Source organism: Salmo salar, chromosome 07 (assembly GCF_965601325.2).
Source record: "Salmo salar chromosome 07, fSalSal1, whole genome shotgun sequence".
Taxonomy (NCBI): Eukaryota; Metazoa; Chordata; class Actinopteri; order Salmoniformes; family Salmonidae; genus Salmo; species Salmo salar.
In genome coordinates, this window is record NC_138297.1 from 26,679,417 (window position 1) to 26,698,893 (window position 19,477).

Genomic DNA, 19,477 nt, shown 5'->3' on the forward strand with positions numbered 1-19,477 from the left:
CTTCTTGTACCTACAGTATGTAGTAATTTTGTTATTGCTACATTGTTACATAGACATTGCTTTATAATAACTGTTAAAACATGACTATTAAGTCAAGGGAACTAAATATCCCAAAACTGCCTTGTTGAATCAACTACAGCTGACGTAAGTGGAAAATCATGTTGATTTGTGTTCTGATTAAAGTATCCCTTTGTAGCTCGAAAAGTGTGTGTTTTGAAACAAGAAAACTCAGATGGACAAAGAGGTCTGAAGTTGTTTTTGCTGAGCATCCAACTTCCTGTTCGCAACGTTACCAAATGGCTTTGAGTTACTCTGCAGTATTTTCAGGTATCGTGAAATGAATTGCAGCGTTCAACCTTTTCAGTGGCACGTTGGAACCGTCACACAATAGTGGAGTGTCGCAACTTATTTATACACATCATCTGTACTACATCTGTGCTATACTATATCATCTGGATGTAGTGATGCTACTGCTGTAAGCCTGGCAAGCAAGGCTAATCTGTGTCCCAAATGGCACCCTAATTCCCTACGTAGTGCACTACTTTTGACCTTATAGGGGCTTATAGGGAATAGGCACTATATAGGAAATAGGGTGCCATTTGGGACGGACTGCATTTATGTTGTTACGTCTACTCTCCGTGTGTCCTATAGACCCTCAGTCTGTCAGGGTGTGGGGTCCTATAGCTGCAGCAACTACGTAAGTATGCTGGTTGGCCATATTCACTGACATGAACTGCTCTCTTGTCTACGTGTCCTGTAGAAGCTGAGCCCATCAGTGTGTGGGGTGCTGGTGATGTTGAAAAGAGATCTGGACCCGACTGGACCAATACCAGGACCAGAGGAGGGGGTGGCACAACGAGACAGTCTGGTTTACCTCAGACTGGAACAGAAACCTGCATGGGCCCAGAGCCACCAAGACCACAACCTAGACCTCTTCAATAGGTATGGTATATGTGTGGGAGGGAGGGAGGATAGGTACACTACATAGTACAAGTCTGGGGGGAAAATCCCACTGATGATTTGTGTCCCTCCCTGTGTTTGTGTGTCCTGTAGAGAGATGCTGCTGCAGGTAGTATCAGGGTCTCAACTGGTGGTGTGTTACAAGGCCAAAGACCTGGTCCGTACAGCACTGCAGCACTACAGACCAGACCTACACTGGAAACAATGTAACTTTGATAAGGCCCTTTGATAAGGCTGTTAAGAACTCCCCCCAACGGAGCTCTGTTGGGGTTGTGGCTGTTTGTCTTGGAGTTCTTTTCCCCTCTAAATCCATACTCTCCATTATTATGTTGTGTTCATTCCCCCCCAGTCTCATCTTGTCGCGTCCAGGACCCCCAGGTAGCAGCCTGGCTGTTGGACCCAGCTGACCCCTCTTCCTGCTTCACCAACCTGCTCACCAAACACTGTAGGACACCCCCCAGAACCCCCACACCTGCCCTGGGGGCAAGGAAGGTCTGTAGCACCAAACAATACAACTAGTCTCTCTAGCACACCGGTCATCAATTCCGCCATTGAAGCAGAAGACACCACCAATCCTGGTCCAGAATATCGATAAGGTGTGCAGGCTTTATTTCCAGCCCAGCATCACCACACCTAATTCAACTGATCTCTCATTTTTGTCCTTTATCTAGAGCCCTGCACAAGCATGAAATTTAGGCCCGAGCTCTACCCATGCCCGCGACGTTCAGGCCCTACCCAACCCGGGCCCCATTGCTTCTGCCAAATTGAAGACCCGGCCGTACCCGAGATCAGAAATAACTTTCTCCGTCAGTATATCCATTAACTGCTCCTCTGTCCGTCCCCCGCTCCCTGCGCGGCCCCCTCCTCTCTGCGTGTGTGAGTATCCACAGCAACGGCTCCGCTGGGCAGCCTGCTCAATGACTACGAGACGTGAGAGAGCTGTTAGCCGGCTACATTCCGTCACCTGAACTCTGACCAAACTCACAGAACATTATTGTTTTCTGTGATTGATATAATCTCTCCTGTCGACTCCTTACATTTGACGAGGTTGAAGCACTTCTAACACCATGTTATGATCTTAGTAAGATATGGCTGTACAGAGAGACACTGCGTAGCGGAGTATGAGCAAATAGCTCTGCCTCAAAATATAAGTGATCAATTTAGTCTTGAAAATGAAACTCGAGACCGGCCCGTACCCTAACCCCCCTCTCTCTGTCAGGTGTCCCAGGTTATCTCCAGTCTGTCTCTGCTCTACAGGCTGAATATGGAGCTACGCTCTAAACTACAGGTCAGTCCCTCCCTGAGGATCCATGAGACCATGAAACTTCTCAGCCATATGAGCCTCTCTCGTAGTACGCACACACACACACACACACACACACACACACACTGATACACAAACACGTTTTGTTCTCCTGTCTTCGTGGGGATTTCCATTCAAAATCCTAGTTTCCCTTTCCCACAAGGGAGAATTTTCCACGTTTTACTATGCTTGTAGGGACTTTTGGGGATTTCAGGTCTTTATTTGTATTGCATTTAAGTCTTTTAATGAATTTTTATCTTATTAACACTTTATTCTAGCTAGCTATTTGTGTAGGTAGCTGTCAAATAAACAAAATGATGAAGAACCAACCCACACACACACACATCCTACCTTACTGTCTCTCTGTGTATCCAGAGCCAGGGTCTGTGGGAGCTGTACTCTAACATGGAGCTGACTATGATCCCTGTACTGGCAGGTAAGGACACCATGTTGAGAGGTCATCACGATCTTATGACCTGACCATGCTGAGCCACTATAACTAGAGGTGAAAGGAGACAAGCATGAAGGACATGAGGAATCAAGGAAATGCAGTTGACATTCTGTCTAGGCCTATATGCATGTGTACTCTGCTACTATTTATATCATGCTACTCTGGTTCTCTAAGCCATGGAGAGCCACAGGATCCATGTGGACACGGAGTCCCTAAAGACAACATCAGAGATGCTGGGGGTAAGAACTATAATTACAGTACTGTAAAAGGGAGAAAACAGAGAGGGTTTAAGTAGTATACACACACACACACACACACACACCATGATGCCTCCAGTAGGGGGATGTTTGGAGAGTGTGTCCTGTGTCTTGCTGTGCTCTATAAATAGAAAAGAGAGTCTGTCTGTTTGTTTCCTTTAGGGTGGAGTGTTGCAGTAGGAATGAGCATCGCCGTCTCACACACACTCACTAACGCACACACACACACGCTAGCGTGCGTGCGCACATCACACACGGATTAAAAGTTGCTGTGATAATCCAGCAGAATAATAACCAAACTTCTGTTTCTCACGACGACCCACACACAATACATGATGAGGATGCAGAGGAGGAGAGAGGGAGGAAGGGAGAGAGAGAGGATTTAGGGATAATAAGTTCAAAGGAAGCAAGGGAGAAAGGAGAAGCACTAACATAATCATATTCTGAACCGAAGTGTTTGTTTTTCAGTGTGTGTGACACCTACACAGTGTAAGCACATTACAAGTCTAACTGAAACAGACGGTGCTTTTAAACGACTGACAGAGAGCTGGAGAGAGAAAGGGAGAAGAAAAAGGGGAGGGAGAGACTCCTAGAGAAGGCGAGGGAGAGACGCACCGAAGACTGACAGAGAGAAAGGGAGAAAACAGAGGGAGGAGGGAAACAGAAGGGAGAATGAGAGGGGTGGTAAATAGAGAGGCAGGGACAAATAAAAAAGAGAGTAAAGTGGGGGAGAGAGAGTGACATGACAAAGTGATGTTTTAGATGTACAATCCCCACTGCAGGAGAAAAATTAGGAGAGTGTTAATTCAGATATCTGACAGTATATCAAATCAAATGTTATTTGTCATATGTGCGGAATACAACAGGTGTACACCTCACCGTGAAACACTTACTTACAACCCCTTAACCAACAATGTAGTTTTAAGGACAATAAGTTTAGAAAATATTGACACAATAAACTAAAGTAAAAAAAATGTAAGAGTAACAATAAAAGAGCAATAACGAGGCAATATGCAGAGGGTACTGGTGCCAAGTCAATGTGCGGAGGTACCGGTTAGTCGAGGTAAATTAGGTAATATGTACAGTACCAGTCAAACTTTTAGACACACCTACTCATTTTTTTACTCTTTTCTACATTGTGGAGTAATAGTGAAGACATCACAACTATGAAATAATACATTTGCATTCATGTAGTAACCAAAAACAGTGTTCAACAAATCAAAATATATTTGATATTTGAGATTTTTCAAAGTAGCCACCCTTTGCCTTGATGACAGCTTTGCACACTTTTGGCATTCTCTCAACCAGCTTCATGAGGAATGCTTTTCCAACAGTCTTGAAGGAGTTCCCACATATTCTAAACACTTGTTGGCTGCTTTTCCTTCACTCCGCGGTCCAACTCATCCCAAACCATCTCAATTGGGTTGAGGTTGGGTGATTGTGGCGGCCAGGTCATCTGATGCAGCACTCCATCACTGTCTTTGGTCAAATAGCCCTTACACAGCCTGGAGTTGTGTTTTGGGTCATTGTCCTGTTGAAAAACAAATGATAGTCATGTAGGTAGGGGTAAAGTGAACAGCAAGTAGCAGCAGCAGTGTAAAAAAAAAGGGGGGGGCAAAGCAAATAGTCCAGTGGCCATTTGACTAGGTGTTCAGGAGTCTTATGGCTTGGGGGTAGAAGCTGTTCAGAAGCCTCTTGGACCTAGACTTGGTGCTCCGGTACCGCTTGCCGTGCGGTAGCAGAGAGAGCAGTCTATGACTTGGGTGGCTGGAGCCTTTGGAGCCAATAGAGTTATTGGATGGCAATTGAGTCTTCATGGATTTGTGTGTCTCTCTCTCTCTCTCTCTTAACATGAAAGGACACTCACAACAGAACATGTTGCATCTCTCTCTGAGATAAAATAACTGATTACCATATGCTTTGAAACAGAAAAAGAGAACAGAAGCAACACGCTATTGTGCTGTGTTGTCTGAAAGCCAGAGGGAAACCCTTTGGTGGAATGTGTTGTTTGATTTCGAGAACGTAGATGAAATACATCAAACATAGGAGAACACACACACACACACTCTGGCACACACATACTGGCACACAGACATTGAAGAGTGTGTATAGCAGTCAGATTAGCCCAGCTCTGCCCGAGGTTTAGGAGAGAACAGTGATAAGTCCCTGTACTGACGATTATCTCCCTGTCCTCACAGCAACCCCTTTCTCTCCCACCCTCTCTCTCCCCTCTCTCTCTCCCCTCTCTCCCCCCTTCTCTGTTCCAGCTTTCCCCCCCTTTTCAACCCCCTCCCCTCTCTCTCTTCCCCCCTTTCTGTCCCCCCATCTCCCCCCCCCCCCACTCTCTCTGTCAGACTAAGATGAAGCAGCTAGAGCACGAGGCCCACCAGGCAGCAGGCCAGATGTTTCTAGTGTCCAGCAGCACCCAGCTCAGGACGGTCAGTGTGTGTACAGGTGTGTTTATAGGTACTATGTGTGCGTGTGCTGTCCTAATCCTGCTCTCTCTACAGGTTCTGTTTGAGAAGCTGCGTCTGCAGGACCGCTGTGAAAACAAGAAGCTCCCCAAGACTCTCAACAAACAACAGCAGTCTACATCTGAGGCTGTTGTGAGAGATGCACACACTGCTACAAACACACACATTTGCATTGCCCTTCAGTAGTGTGAGGTAGTGACGCCTCTCTTCTCTGTGTGTAGTTGTTGCAGCTCCAGGACCTGCACCCCCTGCCGAAGATCATTCTCGAATACAGACAGGTCAGTGATGAACACAATATGTTTGACTGACTGATTGATTGATTCATTGGTATCTGCTCACATTACTACATTACTATATGACTTTAATCACAACAACGTGTGTGTGTGTTTTTCTTACCCCCCAGGTTCATAAGATCAAGTCCACCTTCGTCGACGGGATTCTGTCTTGCGTGATGAGTAAGGTGAGTACAGACACTCAGGCTTGGACTAAAGCATCTCTAAAGTAGCTGGACGTCTGCACTCCTACTCTGACAAGCTTTGTGAATACTAGGAGTAAAAACATTTAAATAGAGGAACCTTTCTATCTCTCCTTCATTCCCTATAACAAACACTAGAGGGCAGTACTAGTTAATTGCCTTTTGAAGCTCTTGTTTATTGCAAAAGCTCTGTAAGGAAATGTAGCTTTGAGTCTGCTCTCTGGAATTTCTTAATGACATGTAAATGTACAAAGAGACTTTTGATGTTTGGTTGTTTGGTACATGCTGAACTGCTCTCTCTCTTCCTCTCTCGCTTCTCTCCCCCTCCTCCCTCTCTTTATGTCCTCCCTCTCTTTCATTGGTCTCTCTCTCTCTCTCTGTCTCTAAGAACTCCATCTCGTCCACATGGTACCAGACCAGTGCAGTGACTGGAAGAATCTCTGCCAAACACCCAGTGAGTCTCTCATCCTCCATCTGATGGTTACTCATCCTTTCAACCCATTCCTTCCCTCAGCAATGTCCTTGGCTTAATTTCAACACTGAGGCTCTCTCTTTCTCTTTCTCTCTCCCTCTTTCTTGTTCTCTTTCTCACTCTCGCTCGCTCTCTTTTTCAAACTCTCTCTTTCTCACTCTCGTTCTCTCTCTTTCTCCCTCTCTCGCTCGTTCTCTATCTATCTATCTCTCTCTATCTCTCTCTTATACACACATATACACACACTCTAATGTCTGATGTATTTTTGCTGAGAAAAGCTTCTCTCTCTTGTCTGAACTAGAGGTCGACCGATTATGATTTTTCAACGCCGATACCGATTATTGGAGGACCGGGGGAAGCCGATACCGATTAATCGGCCGATTTTATTTATATATTTATATATATATATATATATATATATATATATATATATATATATATATATATATATATATATATATATATATATATATATATATGTAATAATGACAATTACAACAATACTGAATGAACCCTTTTATTTTAACTTAATATAATACACAAATTAAATCAATTTAGTCTCAAATAAATAATGAAACATGTTCAATTTTGTTTAAATAATGCAAAAGCACAGTGTTGGAGAAGAAAGTAAAAGTGCAATATGTGCCATGTAAAAAAACTAACCTTTAAGTTCCTTGCTCAGAACATGAGAACATATGAAAGCTTGTGGTTCCTTTTAACATGAGTCTTCAATATTCCCAGTTAAAGAAGTTTTAGGTTGTCATTATTATAGGACTATTTCTCTCTATACCATTTCTATTTCATATACCTTTGACTATTGGATGTTCTTATAGGCACTATAGTATTGCCAGCCTAATCTCGGGAGTTGATAGGCTTGAAGTCATAAACAGCGCTATGCTTCAAGCACTGCGAAGAGCTGCTGGCAAACGCAGGAAAGTACTGTTTGAATGAATGCTTACGAGCCTCCTGCTGCCTACCACCGCTCAGTCAGACTGCTCTATCAAATATCAAATCATAGACTTAATTATAATGTAATACACACAGAAATACGAGCCTTAGGTCATTAATATGGTCAAATCCGGAAACTATCATTTCGAAAACAAAACGTTTATTCTTTCAGTGAAATACGTAACCGTTCAGTATTTTATCCAGCGGGTGGCAACCACCTTCAATGTTATGTCATGATTATGTAAAATTCTGGCAAATTAATTACGGTCTTTGTTAGGAAGAAATGGTCTTCACACAGTTCGCAACGAGCCAGGTGGCCCAAACTGTTGCAAATACCCTGACTCTGCTTGCACTGAACGTAAGAGAAGCGACACAATTTCCCTAGTTAATATTGCCTGCTAACACAAATTTATTTGAACTAAATATGCAGGTTTCAAAAAATATACTTGTGTATTGATTTTAAGAAAGGCATTGATGTTGATGTTTAGGTTCATTGGTGAAACTATTGTGCTTTTTTCGCGAATGTGCTTTTGTTAAATCATCACCCGTTTGGCATTGCATTGATTATATGCAATGCAGGACAAGCTAGTTAAACTAGTAATATCATCAACCATGTGTAGTGAACTAGTGATTATGTTAAGATTGACTATTTTTTATAAGATAAGTTTAATGCTAGCTAGCAACTTAGCATGGCTCCTTGCTGCACTCGTAACAGGTAGTCAGCCTGTAACAGGTAGTCAGCCTGCCACGCAGTCTCCTCGGGGATTGCAATGTAATCAGACATAATCGGCATCAAAAAAGGCCGATTACCAATTGTTATGAAAAGTTGAAATCGGCCCTAATTAATCAGCCTCTAGTCCGAACCTTTCACTCAGGTTTTATTTTAGTCGCAGACAGGAGAGAGAGAACTGTCTGGGTCAGAGTACTGTGGTGCATTCATGTGTGCTCATGTGTGCTTGTAGGCTGTGGTTGTGATAGGCTCCATGCACTAGAGGGGCTCTTGCGCGCAACCACACACACACAAACACACACACACAACTAGTGAGTCGGAGTGAGTGCACCTCTGAGTGCACCTCCCAGAGTTACCTCTGCTGCGGAGGATAAGTTCATTAGTTATCAGCCTCAGAAATTGCAGCCCCGTCATTACAGAATACCAAGTCAAAATATGAACGCAGTAGGACAACCGGACATCTCCCAGATGATCAATGAACAAGGTGATCTTCTTTGTCAACACCATAATCAGCTCAACTGGGGACGGCCATGGAAGAGGTTCTCTGTAGTCTACAACGTCTCGACAGCGGAGGATATATTAGAGCCAGTCTACCCAACGAGTCAGCACACCAGCCCATTCAGCAACCCGCTCAGGTCAGCGATGCCCGTCTATCCCTCCCTGAGAAATATTACGGGACACCATCCAAATTCCGTGTCTTCCTCCTTCAGTGCTCCCTCTATTTCGCACATCAGATGGGAGCTCCCACCACCGAGAGGTCTAAGGTTGCCACGGTTATTTCTCTGCTGACTGGGCGGGCATTGGAATGGGCTACGGCCGTCTGGGAGAGAGGAGAGGAGGAGCTTGAGTCTTATGAGGGGTTCATGGCTCTGTTTAAATGTATTTTTAATCATCCCGCGGAGGGCAGAGAGGGGGATTTGCGGCTGCTTCAGCTCCAGCGGTGGAATCAGACGGCTGCTGAGTGTGCGCTTACCTTCTGGACAGTAGCAGCTTCCAGTGGATAGAATGAGCCTGCGCTCAGCACGTTATTTAGAAGAGGTCTGCGCGAGGAGGTCCAGATGGAACTGGCCTGCCGAGATGACAACCTCACCCTGGACGCACTCATTGCGATGGCCATCCGTCTGAATAACCTCCTCTGGGAGCGTCGGCATCTACATCGCTTCTCTCCCTCCTTCGGCGAGTGTTTGGGATCAGAGCCTGAACCCATGGAGGTAGGGGTCAACACGCCTTCCCACGGCGGAACGTCGCAGATGGATGCAGCTGGGGATCTGTCTGTACTGTGGCCAGGGAGGGCACAAGCGCTAGCGGTGTCCGTTACGTCAGAATCCGGGATCCACTGGAGCAGAGGGACGGTCACGTGATGTTACATCCCTGGACTAGGAGTGATTATTCCATCTACTGCTCTTCCTGTCAGACTATTTTTAGTACCCATCACTCTGGCTGACTGTTCCTCATGCCCTGTGTCTACAGCTTTAGTGGATTCCGGTGCCGCAGGGAATTTTATGGATCAGACCCTTGTCTCCTCTCTCAATATTACTACCTACCCGCTCTCCTCTCCTTTTCCGGTTCAAGGTCTTGACTGTCAGCCTCAATCACACACATCACCCAACCACTCACCCTCACTGTGGAGCCCAATCACCAGGAAAACATCCCCTTCTTCATCACCAGTGCACCAGTTCACAAGATCATCCTCGGCCTACCTTGTCTTCGCTGAGACCCAGACCATGGAGGACTACATACAGGAGGCGCTCCAACAGTGTTTCATCCTCAGGTCCACGTCCCCTGCGTTGGCTGGTTTCTTCTTCGCGGCCAAGTAGGGAGGATTACGCCCTTGTATCAACTACTGTGGACTCGATGATATCACCACGAAGTATCGGTACCCTCTCCCACTGGTGCCGTCAGCCATCAAGCAGCTCCACGGAGCCCGGTTCTTCACAAAACTGGACCTGCGGAGTGCCTACAATCTCATTCGCATCCAGGAGGGGGATGAGTGGAAGATGGCGTTCAGCACGATGTCTGGTCACTACGAGTACTTGGTTATGCCCTTTAGCTTAGCCAATGCTCCGTCAGTGTTCCAGGCATTCGCCAACGAGGTGTTCAGGGACATGCTTGGACTTCAGGTGATTTTGTACATCGATGAAATCCTGATCTTCTCGACCACCCTGGAGGATCACATCACTCACATTCGAGCAGTACTGTAACGCCTCTTGGCTAACCATCTGTTCGTCAAGGCGGAGAAGTGCCAATTCCACCAGAGGGTGGTCTCCTTCTTGGGCTACCAAATCAGCCTGCAGGGAGTGAAAATGGAGGACAAGAGGGTAGATGTGGTAAGGTCATGGCCAGTCCCAACCACCATCAAGGGGTTACAACGGTTTACAACGGTTTTTGGGGTTTGCCAACTTTGTACCACCGTTTCATCAGGAACTTCAGTGCCGTCGTCGCCCCTCTCACCTCCCTCCTCAAGGGTGGGCCTCGTAGGTTGGTTTGGTCTCCAGCAGCCAACGAGGCCTTTCGTCTCCTAAAGGGGCATTTCACCTCCTCCCTATTGCTAAAACACCCAGACTCCACGCAACCTTTTGTGGTTGAGGTAGACACATCGGAGGTGGGTGTGGGGGCAGTTTTGTCACAAAGACAGGGGGACCCACAAAAATTGTGTCCTTGTGCTTTCTTCTCCAAGCAACTGTTCCCCACTGAGAGGAATTACGACATCGGCGATCGGGAGCTCTTGGAGGTGAAGTTGGCATTACAGAAGTGTATACACTGGCTGGATGGTGCCAAGGAACCATTTGTCATCCTCACCGACCATCGGCACCTTGAATACATGCGGACAGCGAGGAGAATGAATCCGCGCCAAGCCAGGTGGGCCCTCTTCTTCACCAGGTTCGACATCACGCTGACCTATCGCCCAGGTTCTAAGAACATCAAGGCTGATGCCCTGTCCCGTATCTATGATTCGGGAGAGGCTCCTGTCCAGAGGGCACTCATAATCCCATCCTCCTGAGTCGTGGTTCCAGTGGTTTGGGACGTAGATGTGGACTTCCGCCAAGCTCTAAAGAGGGAGCCCGCACCCCGGAATTGTCCTCCCACACGCAATTACATTCCCACAGGGATAAGGGATTGGATGTTGACCTGGGCTCACACAGCTGTCGTTGCTGGACATCCAGGTATTTCTCGCACCATCCATTCCATCACTGAGAAATACTGGTGGCCCACCTTGGTGCAGGATGTTACTCAGTATGTAAACTCCTGTTCCATGTGTGCTCAAACCAAGTTCCCCCGTAGTGCTCCAGCAGGGAAGCTCCTGCCGCTTCCCGTGCCTCAGCGACCTTGGTCCCATCTATCCATTGACTTTGTTACTGATCTTCCCCCTTCTGATGGTTTCACCACCATTCTGGTGGTAGTGGATATTTTCTCCAAGTCATGTCGTTTATTCCCTGTTCCTGGTCTTCCCACTGCTCTCCAGGTCGCTGAGGCACTCTTCCAGCAGGTCTTCCGGCATTATGGCCTTCCGGAGGACATCGTCTCGGACTGTGGCCCCCAATTCACATCCTGAGTATGGAGGGCCTTCTTGGAGAAGCTCGGGGTCACGGTTAGCCTCACATCCGGGTATCAGCCTCAGTCTAACGGGCAGGTGGAGAGGATGAATCAGGAGCTGGGGAGGTTCCTGAGGAGTCACTGTCAGGACCGACAGGGTGAGTGGGCACGTTTCCTTCCTTGGGCAGAGTACGCCCAGAACTCTCTACGTCACTCCTCCACTGGGTTGACCCCCTTCCAGTGTGTGTTGGGTTTCCAGTCGACCCCAGTCCAGACTGCGGTTCCTGCGGTAGATGAGTGGTTCCAGCGAGCGGAGGAGGTGTGGAACAATGCGCATGTGAGACTCCAGCGCTCTGTCCATCGTCAGAAGGAACAGGCAGACCGTCACTGCAGTCAGAGCCCTGTGTTCCATCCTGGGGATCGTGTCTGGTTCTCTACCACGAACCTCCCACTCCGGCTGCCCTGCAAGAAACTGAGCCCCTGGTTTGTGGGGCCGTTCAAGGTTCTCTAGAGGGTCAATGAGGTGACATACAGGTTACAATTGCCCAGTCCCTACCGTATCTCACCCTCTTTTCATGTCTCCCTTCTCTGGCCGGTGGTTCCACCTCCACCCCCTCCCTGGACATTTAGGGGAGCCCGGCGTACGCTGTTCAACACCATAATGCCCTCCAAGCTCATCACTAAGCTAAGGGCCCAGGGACTGAACACCTCCCTCTGCAACTTTATCCTGGACTCCCTGACAGGCCGCCCGCAACAACAACACATCCACCATGCTGACCCTCAACACAGGTGCCCCTCAGGGGTGCATGCTTAGTCCCCTTCTGTACTCCCTGTTTACCCACGACTGTGTGGCCGTGCACAACTCCAACACAATCATTGTTTGTTGACGACACGACGGTGGTAGGCCTGATCCCCGACGACAATGAGACAGCCTATAGGGAGGTGGTCAGAGGCTGTGTGCTGCCAGGACAATAACCTCTCCCTCAATGTCAGTAAGACAAAGGAGCTGGGCCGAGCACACCCCCATTCACATCGATGGGGCTGTAGTGGAGCGGGTCGAAAGCTTCAAGTTCCTTGCTGTCCACATCACTAAGGCCCTATCGTGGTTCAAACACACCAACACAGTCGTGAAGAGGGCATGACAACGCCTCTTCCTCCTCAGGAGGCTGAAAAGATTTGGCATCAACCCTCAGATCCTCAAAAAGTTCCCCAGCTGCACGATTGAGAACATATTGACTGGCTGCATCACTGCTTGGTATGGCAACAGCTTGGCATACGACCACAAGGCTCTACAGAGGATACTTATCAATACTTTGTATTATTTCTCTATTTTCTTTCTCTCTGCATTGTCGGGAAGTAAGTAAGCATTTCACTATTAGTCTGCACTTGTTGTTGACAAATAACTTTTTTATTTTATTTGACACACACGCACTGATGCGCTTTACCTCATACACACAACCACATATTCAAATGAGGCATATTGCAGAGCGATACGCTTTCATCTGAGAGGAGTTCATTTGAGGTAACTGCAATTTGCAATAACAAAATGGAACAACTATAAACGCACAGAGTTTGAAAAGACGTAACGCATCGACCAAGCCAAAACAAAGGGATTCTTCTCTTTCTGCCAGCTTTATCTTGCCCCCAAAATATGTGCAGCATGTCCCAGTCTCTCATCTCACGCACAAAGAAGCAGACGGCTCACACACACCCTCTATCTCTCTCACCTCTCTCTCTCACCTCTCTCTCTCTCTTTCGTTCTCTGTGTCTTCCCCCCAACCCCCCACAGAGACACACACCCAAAAGCAGTTGGCACACACACACACACACACACACACACACACACACACACACACACACACACACACACACACACACACACACACACACACACACACAGACACTGACATGGATGCCCTTGACAGTGAAACCAAAGAATGCAAATGAGATCAAGCTTCCTCTCTCCTTTTTTTTCCCTCTCTCTTTCTTTTTTCTCTCGTTTGGCTGGTTTGAAATGGCGGGGCTCAAAAAACATTCAGATTTTCGGGCCTCTCTTCTCTGCAGCATTTTCTTTCTCTCTCTCTCTCTCTCTCTCTCTCTCTCTCTCTCTCTCTCTCTTTCAGTCTCTCCATCACTTTCTTTCTCTCCCCCTCTCTCTTTCTCTCTCTGTCTCTCTCTCTCCCTCCATTCTCTCTCTTCTGAGTTTGTCTGCCAAAGCTTTAAATCAGGTTCATTTCTGGTCCTTTTATGTTTATGATTATGCTCACACACACTTGAATACCATTTAAACACCCTCACGCACGTGCTTGCGAGCGCACACACACGCACACTACACTCTCTCTTTCTCTGCCTCTCAGCCTGTGTATATGTGTGTGGGTTAGAGATGAGAGTAGCACAGGGGACCTCATTCATGACTGTGTCATTTTAAAAAGGCAGCAGTCTTGCACTGTGCTGTCCGGGGCAGGAGATAGGAGCAGCAGTCAGGGACATAGACTACAAATAAATAAGGTGCAGGGTGGTAGTCCAGTATGGGATCACTGTCAGGGAGCCATTTATTTATTTTTATTTATTATTTATTTTTACCTTTATTTATACAGGTTTTTTCTCATTGAGATAATATCTATTTTCCAAGAGAGACCTGGTCCAATAGCTGCAGGGGGACCAACGTTTCAGACAAAACAACTTACATACACTAACACATCATTAAACAAAACTATAAACAAACATACAGTATAACAATTACATATTACATTAAAAACACAAACATCTTGACTAAAAACAGCTGGCCTAAAAACAATTACACTCTTCTATGATATATACATCGATCAAGTGTTTAAACTCCACCAACGAAACTAGATCATCACATTTTAAAATGTTCAGGAGAGAATTCCAGGACCACGGTGCTAAGTAACTAAAACTATTTCTACCATGACCTGTTCTAATTTTTGGTACTGTCAGAAGAAAATCAGAATGGGACCGTAATTGATATTTATTTACTGACCTGACTAAAAAAGAACAGAGATAAAATGGCATTTTACCCAATATGGCCTTATAAATCAGTGTATACCGGTGTTTAAGCCTACGCAAGGTCAATGACGACCAGCCAACAGCGCTGTAGAGATCACAATGATGTGTTAGACATTTCTGATTTGTAATGAACCTGAGGGCTGCATGATACACTGAATCAAGTGCTCTCAGGGTAGTGGCTGAGGCCTGCATATATATAACATCACTAAAATCTAAAACCAACAGTAATGTACATCGTACCAGCTCCTTGCTGGCCTCAAAAGAAAAACAAAATAAAATCTATTTTCAGCTTGAGCTTCCTTATCAAGTTCTCTACATGCACAGTGAAGCTCAGTTTATCATCAACCCACACACCCAAATATTTGTACACTTTAACTTGCTCTATAGTATGTCCAGCCAATGTAGCAATGACATGATTTGTAACATACCTGGCATTTGAAAATACCATGCGTTTTGTTTTACCTGAATTTAGAACCATCTTTAAATCATACAGATTCTGTTGTATGATGTTAAATGCTCGTTGATGTAGGATTTAGTTGGGATTGTGTGTGTTTGGGTAGGGTGTGTGTGTACCTGTATGTGGTTGTGTGTGTGTGTGTGTGTGAGTCTCTGTGCTTTTCTCCTGTGATGACTCATTAAGTTGGTGCAGTGTGATTAAATCACTGCACACCCGCACAGCAATCCCCATCTGTTTTACATGGGGGTCCACAGGGACCATTCTCTCTTTCTCCCCCTCCCCACCCTTTCTCCTTTGCTATCTCTCCCTACCCCATCCTTCCTCCTCACTGTCACTCCCCAACCTTTCTCTTTCTCTCTCTTTCTCTCCCTCCCAACCCATCCTGTCTCCTCACTTTCACTCCCCAACCTCTTCCTTTCTGTCTCTCTCTCCCCCACCCCATATTTTCTCCTCACTGTCACTCCCCAATCTCCTCCTCTTAGAGCACTGTCATCAGTCTCATCTCCTGTAGGGAGTCTCAAAGAAGAAACTGCATACAATAGAAGCATCTCAGACACGATGTGTGTGTATGTTTGTGAGGAGAGTGCTCTTGTCTGAAACGCCTCGTCAACAGAAGAAGGGGAAGACGGCGCCTCAGCACAGGCTCATTTGTGTTGAGTTGCTTAGATGTACAGTGTCTTGCGAAAGTATTCACCCTCCTTGGTATTTTTCCTATTTTGTTGCCTTCCAACCTGGAATTAAAATTGATTTTTTTGGGGGGGGGCTTGTATCATTTGATTTACACAACATGCCTACCACTTTGAATATGCAAAATATGTTTTATTGTGAAACAAACAAGAAATAAGACAAAAAAACTGAAAACTTGAGCGTGCATAACTATTCACCCCCCCAATGTCAGTACTTTGTAGAGCCACCTTTTGCAGCAATTACAGCTGCAAGTCTCTTGGGGTATGTCTCTATAAGCTTGGCACATCTAGCCACTGGGATTTTTGCCCATTCTTCAAGGCATAAATTGCTCCAGCTCCTTCAAGTAGGATGGGTTCTGCTGGTGTACAGAAATACCACAGATTCTCAATTGGATTGAGGTCTGGGCTTTGACTAGGCCATTCCAAGACATTTAAATGTTTCCCCTTAAACCACTCGAGTGTTGCTTTAGCAGTTTGCTTAGGGTCATTGTCCTGCTGGAAGGTGAACCTCCGTCCCAGTCTCAAATCTCTGGAAGACAAACAGGTTTCCCTCAAAAATTTCCCTGCATTTAGCCATCCATCATTCCTTTAATTCTGACCAGTTTCCCAGTCCCTGCCGATGGAAAAACATCCCCACAGCATGATGCTGCCACCACCATGCTTCACTGTGGGGATGGTATTCTCGGGGTGATGAGAGGTGTTGGGTGTGCGCCAGACATAGCGTTTCCCTTGATGGCCAAAAAGCTCAATTTTAGTTTCAACTGACCAGAGTACCTTCTTCCATATGTTTGGGGAGTCTCCCACATGCCTTTTTGCGAACACCAAAAATGTTTGCTTATTTTTTCTTTAAGCAATTACTTTTTTCTAGCCACTCTTCCGTAAGGCCCAGCTCTGTGGAGTGTACGGCTTAAAGTGGTCCTATGGACAGATACTCCACTCGCCACTGTGGAGCTTTGCAGCTCCTTCAGGGTTATCTTTGGTCTCTTTGTTGCCTCTCTGATTAATGCCCTCCTTGCCTGGTCTGTGGGTTTTGGTGGGCGGCCTTCTCTTGGCAGGTTTGTAGTGGTGCCATATTCTTTCTATTTTTTAATAATGTATTTAATGGTACTCCATGGGATGTTCAAAGTTTCAGATATTTTTTTATAACCCAACACTGATCTGTTTTCTCCACAACTTTGTCCCTGACCTGTTTGGAGAGCTCCTTGCTTGGTGGTGCCCCTTGCTTTGTCACGACTTCCGCCAAAGTCGGTTCCTCTCCTTGTTCGGGCGGCGCTCGGCAGTCAGTGTCGCCGGTCTTCTAGCCATCATCGATCCACTTTTCATTTTCGTTTTGTCTTGTCTTCCCACACACCTGGTCTCATTTCCCTCATTACATGTTGTGTATTTAACCCTCTGTTTCCCCCATCTCTTTGTGCGGAAAAGTTTATTGTAAGTGCATGTGCACATTTTCTCTGGTGCACGACGGGTTTTGTACCCATTTGTTTGTTGTTCTGGTTTCCGGTGGTTTTTATGAATAAAACTGCTCCGTTGATTACCCAGTTTTGCTCTCCTGCGCCTGACTTCCCTGCCGCCAGTGACGCACTCCCTTACATGCTAGTGGTGTTGCAGACTCTGGGGCCTTTCAGAACAGGTGTATATGTCCTGAGATCATGTGACACTTAGATTGCACACAGGTGGACTTTATTTAACTAATTATGTAACTTCTGAAGGTAATTGGTTGCACCAGATCTTATTTAGGAGTTTCATAGCAAAGGGGGTGAATACATATGCACGCACCACTTTTTACTTTTTTAAAAACTTTTTTGAAACAAGTTCTTTTTTTAATTTCACTTCACCAATTTGGACTATTTTGTGTATGCCCATTACATGACATCCAAATAGAAATCTATTTAAATTACAGGTTGTAATGCAACGAAATAACAAAAACACCAATGGGTGAATGCTTTTGCAAGGCACTGTACAGCAGTGTCATCCACCCACCTGCACACTATCTCAATCTGTCTTTCTCTTTCACACACACACTGCACTCACACACACACACACTCACTCTCTTTTTAACACGCATTAATTGTGCGCAGTGCACACACTGCACACTAGAGGTCGGCCGATTATGATTTTCAACGCTGATGCCGATTATTGGAGGACCAAAAATAGCCGATACTGATTAATCGGCCGATTTTTATGTACATATGTAATAGTGACAATTACATCAATATTGAATGAACAATGAATACTTTTATTTTAACACATAAATAAAATCAATTTAGTCTCAAATAAATAATGAAACATGTTCAATTTGGTTTAAATAATGCAAAAACACAGTGTTGGAGAAGAAAGTAAAAGTGCTACATGTGCCATGTAAAAAAGCTAACATTTACAAACATTTTAGGACATGAGAACAAATGGAAGTTGGTGGTTCCTTTTAACATGAGTCGTCAATATTCCCAGTTAAGAAGTTTCTTAGGTTGTCATTATTATAGGAAATATGACGCATCTACTATTTCTCTCTATACCATTTGTATTTCATATATCCTTTTGACTATTGGATGTTCTTATAGGCACTTTAGTATTGCCAGCCTAATCTCAGGAGTTGATAGGCTTGAAGTCATAGACAACACTGTGCTTCAAGCATTGCTAAGAGCTGCTGGCAAACGCAGTAAAGTGCTGTTTGAATGAATGCGTACGAGCCTGCTGCTGCCTACCGCCACTCAGTCAGATTGGTCTATCAAATATCAAATCATAGACTTAATTATAATATAATTAACACACAGAAATACGAGCCTTTGGTCATTAATATGGTAACATCCGGAAACTATAATTTCGAAAACAAAACGTTTATTCTTTCAGTGAATAAACGTTCCGTATTTTATCGAACGGGTGGCAACCCTAAGTCTAAATATTGCTGTTACATTGCACAACCTTCAATGTTATGTCATAATTATGTACAATTCTGGCAAATTAATTATGGTCTTTGTTAGGAAGAAATTGTCTTCACAAAGTTCGCAACGAGCCAGGCGGCCCAAACTGCTGCTTATACCCTGACTCTGCTTGTACTGGACGCAAGAGAAGTGACAATTTCTGTAGTTAATATTGCCTGCTAACATGCATTTCTTTTAACTAAATATGCAGGTTTCAAAAAAATGTACTTCTGTGTATTGATTTTAAGAAAGGCATTGATGTTTATGGTTAGGTACATTTGTGCAAAGATTGTGTTTTTTTTTGCTAATGTGCTTTTGTTAAATCATCACCTGTTTGGCGAAGTTGAAGTAGGCTGTAATTCGATGATAAATTAACAGGCACCACATTGATTATATGCAACGCAGGACAAGCTAGTTAAACTAGTAATATCATCAACCATGTGTAGTTAATTAGTGATTATGTTAAGATTGATTGTTTTTATAAGTTTAATGCTAGCTAGCAACTTACCTTTGCTCCTGCACTCGCGTAACAGGTGGTCAGCCTGCCACGCAGTCTCCACGTGGATTGCAATGTAATCGGACATAATCAGCGTCAAAAAAGGCCGATTACCGGTTGTTATGAAAACTTGAAATCGGCCCTAATTAATCGTCCGACCTCTACTGCACACACACACACACTGCGCACACACTGAACACAGCGGTAGCTGCTAGACCCATGTGGTGTATCTTTTTTATTTATTTTTTATTTTACCTTTATTTAACCAGGTAGGCCAGTTGAGAACAAG

At 45.2% G+C, this 19,477-nt stretch overlaps 1 protein-coding gene across 1 annotated transcript in view; it reads left to right on the forward strand.

The window, feature by feature from the left end:
- The window catches only part of poln (polymerase (DNA directed) nu), a 71,636-nt gene that overhangs the window by 1,413 nt on the left and 50,746 nt on the right, over positions 1–19,477 (forward strand). The window contains exons 2-12 of the mRNA XM_014206966.3: positions 761–942; positions 1,054–1,166; positions 1,310–1,452; positions 2,180–2,248; positions 2,639–2,699; positions 2,889–2,953; positions 5,326–5,409; positions 5,482–5,577; positions 5,667–5,723; positions 5,849–5,905; positions 6,309–6,374. Of these exons, the coding sequence (XP_014062441.3) occupies positions 761–942; positions 1,054–1,166; positions 1,310–1,452; positions 2,180–2,248; positions 2,639–2,699; positions 2,889–2,953; positions 5,326–5,409; positions 5,482–5,577; positions 5,667–5,723; positions 5,849–5,905; positions 6,309–6,374 (993 nt within the window). The remainder of the gene's footprint in view (positions 1–760; positions 943–1,053; positions 1,167–1,309; positions 1,453–2,179; positions 2,249–2,638; positions 2,700–2,888; positions 2,954–5,325; positions 5,410–5,481; positions 5,578–5,666; positions 5,724–5,848; positions 5,906–6,308; positions 6,375–19,477) is intronic.